The 4254-nt window shown below is 40.7% G+C and overlaps 1 protein-coding gene across 3 annotated transcripts in view; it reads right to left on the reverse strand.

The window, feature by feature from the left end:
• Window positions 1–1770, reverse strand: part of dmxl2 (Dmx-like 2) — a 58299-nt gene extending 56529 nt beyond the window's left edge. For all 3 annotated transcript variants that reach the window (XM_030764874.1, XM_030764873.1, XM_030764871.1), the window contains exon 1: window positions 1516–1770. In XM_030764874.1, coding sequence (XP_030620734.1) covers window positions 1516–1602 — 87 coding nt within the window. In that variant the 5' untranslated portion in view covers window positions 1603–1770. The remainder of the gene's footprint in view (window positions 1–1515) is intronic.
• Window positions 1771–4254: the final 2484 nt, after the last annotated feature.

Consider the following 4254-nt stretch of genomic DNA (forward strand, 5'->3'; position numbering starts at 1 on the left):
AAAAAAAACACTGTCTGTTTATAATAATAATAATAATAACAATAATAATAATAATAATAGTAATAAAAATACAAGTTTATTTAGAGTCCAGCATCACTATTTCTCCCCAATTCACGTCGAATTATTGTTTAATTTCAGTGTGTCCAATTATAACCTTGTTGCTCCTTGGGGATCGTGAAACAGGATGCTTAAAAATGTTCTGGCATGTGATGGTAAATTCGCACTATCATAGGAGGTAGATCCAAGGACTCACCTAGCAGCTCAGTGTACACAGATATTCTGGGTGTGAAAATGAGGCAGTGCAAGGCCATGTCTGACACCACAGAACAGAAAATGACAGCAGGTATCAAATTGCTAATTGTGGGGATTTCATACCAAGTGCCCCCTAGAACAGAAATATTCTTAGTGTCAACACAAAGACTGAATGTTCCAGTTTCAGTTCTGAGGAACATTTCTGCCAGCTGTCCAGCGTGATGCTGATTTCGGCTTTTTTTGTGTCAAGACTAGATGGTAAGTGAGACTAAATCTTATGTTATTACGAGTTAGAGTGGGCGTGAAACTGAGATGTACATGGAACCCTAACATGGTGCTTTTGTTCCCAGCAAGTACGTATACGTCGATTCTACAATACCCCAAGCAAGACATTTCCGTAAATCAATCCATTTTTCATCATAACCAGAAGCACAGAGGTACTGAATAACGCTACGCATCAGCTGACTCCAGCGCTGACGCTGACGCTACCTTAAACTGCTTCGATTATTCATTGATGAGCAGACGTATGATACACTCCCCAGTTACAATCAAGTTTCAGAATGAAAATAAAATGATAACCGAGAATTAATACGCATTAACGTCGCTGTATAGAAAATGTCTTTTGCTCTTCATCTGCGTACATAGCACAGGGTTTAAAATGAGGACATTAACGGACAGTGTGCCCTTAAAACTGTACTTTCTACGTCATGGTCTGCACAGCTGATGCTCGCTGACAGCTATCCCAATGATCCGTGAGGCGTACCGACTCCAAATGTTAGACAGCGCTTGCTGTTGGATATGTGCGTTTCGTGCATTCACATATGAGCTAAAATGTACCAAATTAGCTTCCTCGATAATTCGGAAGCATAAATGCATGTCATGGCTTTAACAATGCGTCTGCCTTGGCACGTCACACCACCAATAGTGCAGTTGTATTAGTGGCAGTTATACTGTCGTGAAACGAATATTAAAATAAAATTCGTACAGCAAGTCGAACGTAGAAATTGCTTGATAACCCACTGTAAAGCAACGAGAACAATTATCGTCCAGAAATTCATAAGTGACGGTTCAGACAACGATACCGAAAGGTGTATCTGACGTTCACGCAATGACCCTGGGTCTCACGCGCGCAGTTGACAGCGCATTATACCGATGTCTCTTAAGCTTGTTAGCAAAAATTTAGCTTGCTAGCCTAAGCACCTAAAACAGGTATCACGGCATCGGCATTAAAATCACAGACAAGGTAACCAGATTGCTACGTACCGTGAAAGGGATGTCATTGACGCTCCCAACCGAGTAACAACTGTCCCCGGGATTAACAGCTCCAGTCAGCACCTGATGGAGATGCATCTTTCCTGTTTCAGCCGACTGATATTTAATTATTTACAACACCAATACTCTTCCACCCTCTCGGTTTCTCCATCTAGCTAGCGACCGGGAATCCCATCCGTCTGTCCTTGGCCTGTCAGTCTATTTCTCCATAAAATATTCTATCTTCTCTGTTTACCTAGCATAGACATTAGTAAAATGTCACCCAGTTTGACTGCAAGGTGTTCCTTTCCCTCACTGGGTTGTTAAATCTAACGTTTCACTTCGTTGTCCACACAGACGCCCGGATTATACCCTCCTACTGCTATTCAACGTCAGGATCACCGCAGCGGCAGTAGCATGCGCGCTCACTGTGGTGGACGGCACGATTGCAGGAGTACAGAAATAATCAACCTAGATGCGCACTCTGTGAATGTTCACACTTTTTTAGTATGTTCGTGACATTATTATCATTTGCAAACATAATTTCATTTTGTGTTGACAAATACAACAATCTGCCAGTAATCTTAATGAACTGAAGTGTGCAATATATGCAATCGAATCGAACCTGTTTCTACATCTATACCGCAGCAAACATATCCACATCAGTGGAACGCGCATGACTGTGACGATTTTGTCCTCGTTCATTGATCATTAACTGACTAGGGGTTGTCGGCTAGCTGTAACTATACACGTTATGTATATTGAATAGATGAACCAACAATCTGGTTACGCTGTGGGGAAATACAGTCAGTCATACAGCTCTTGAAAATGTGATGCAGAGTTGTCGTCACAGGACAATGCAGCGTAACGTAACATAACGGGAAAGGGAATCCCAACCCCCCACTTTAAAGAGCATCTTGGTGCGTTCTGCTGAAAACATGTTTCATATTACTAAGTACGCAATCTACAATAATCATGTACAATAATCGTGAACATGCTTTTAGTCGTCACCGAGAGCACGCGGTATCCTGGACAGCTAGTCTATTCTTAAAATGTGCAACTGTGAATTATAGTTCCAGTCTATACCAAGGAGAGACGCAGCTTCGACTATTTTCCCTTAAAAAAAATCGTATAATTAATGCATAATTTTCTTGGCAGGTTCACCTCCACTTACATAGAGATCTTGAAATTGCTTTACACATTTAAGTAAACGATTTTCCCCAAATCACAGAATACGGCAGTAGCGTAGATTACAATGAATCTCATTTTTGAAAGAAAGCCAAACAGTGAATAAACACAATGCAGTTCCACGCAGCACTGACGTCATTACATTAATTTAGGCTTGCTCCTTTCTTATGCGTTAACGAAAATGATAAATCTGTAATTGATTCTGGTTTGTGATCTCTGTGTTTCCTAAATTCATTCAACATCACTAATTAATGCAAAGAACCTGAATATGGACACAGAAAACGACCAGCTCTCCTCCCTAATGTGATGGTTGCCCATCCCTGCCTGTGGGGATTTGTCAGAGCAGGGCAGTCAGAGTAAAGTATGACAAAGACAGTGTGTGTGGAGGATTCACTGTCCAATCACAGGGTTTCTGATCACCCCAGGGACCATATGTCACAATTAGTTCAGTTCACATTCAACTTAACACGTGTTTCATCAGAAAAAGTTTTTCTCAAGCGTATATCAACATAATTATACATCTATTGACCGCACACCTGAGTTGTGTAATTTTTTCATTAAAAAAATACAACAGAATGTAAATTGTCATTTTGCAGGCCAAGCTGTGGCAAGCACACTACAGAACAAATAATCACTAAGAACATATTGTATATATTCAAAGTTCAGTATTTCACTACCTTGGGTCTCATTGTGCAATCCATCGCACAGTGGAACACATTTTACGTGGCTGATTTCTAGGAGAAAGTTGGCAATAAGCCACCTCTTCAATGCGTTAAAAATGAATAATAATCAAAAGGAAAAAAGATAATTTATCAGTAGAATCTTTTTGGCCCTCTGCATAATTAGTTTGACCCTGTGGTAACTTGGCTGGTGGAGGCATAACTGACACCTTCACAGGTTTTGTTTGTAGCAGGAAATGTTATCGGCCACCATGAAACTTTCTCAATTTACAACCCACTGAATTACTCAGAACCCATCACCTCACCTCTGTGTCTGCTTTCATCCATACACATCTTAAAGAGGATTTTCAGACTGGTTGTCATATGGACTCAGTTAACTAATAGATTTCAATATATTAAAATTTACCAGTGTTTTTGTTGTTTACATATAATATCCCCACCATAGACATGTGAGAAACTGCACTGGCTCCCAATCAAATTTTCCATTGATTATAAAATACTACTGTTGACCTCTAAAGTACTGCATGGTCTTGCGCCACAGTACCTGAGCGAACTCCTGGTCTTTTATGTTCTTCCACACCTGCTTAGATCCAGGGGTGCAGGCTATTTGCTGGTACCTCAAATTGTGAAGGCGACAGCAGGGGGCAGAGCCTTTTCTTATAAAGCCCCACAGTTATGGAATAGCCTCCCAATTAGTGTTCGAGACTCAGACACAGTCTCTATGTTTAAGTCTAGACTTAAAACTTATTTGTTTAGTCAAGCCTTTTGTTAATAGCTCTTTATTAGATAAAGGAGCAGATCTGGAGGGTTCTCGGGCATAGTGTATTTTGGTGAACTGGGATGTTTGGATGCTGTCACCCTCCCACTCCCACGCTTTCACTCA

Source organism: Chanos chanos, chromosome 2 (assembly GCF_902362185.1).
Source record: "Chanos chanos chromosome 2, fChaCha1.1, whole genome shotgun sequence".
In the NCBI taxonomy this organism is placed as follows: Eukaryota; Metazoa; Chordata; class Actinopteri; order Gonorynchiformes; family Chanidae; genus Chanos; species Chanos chanos.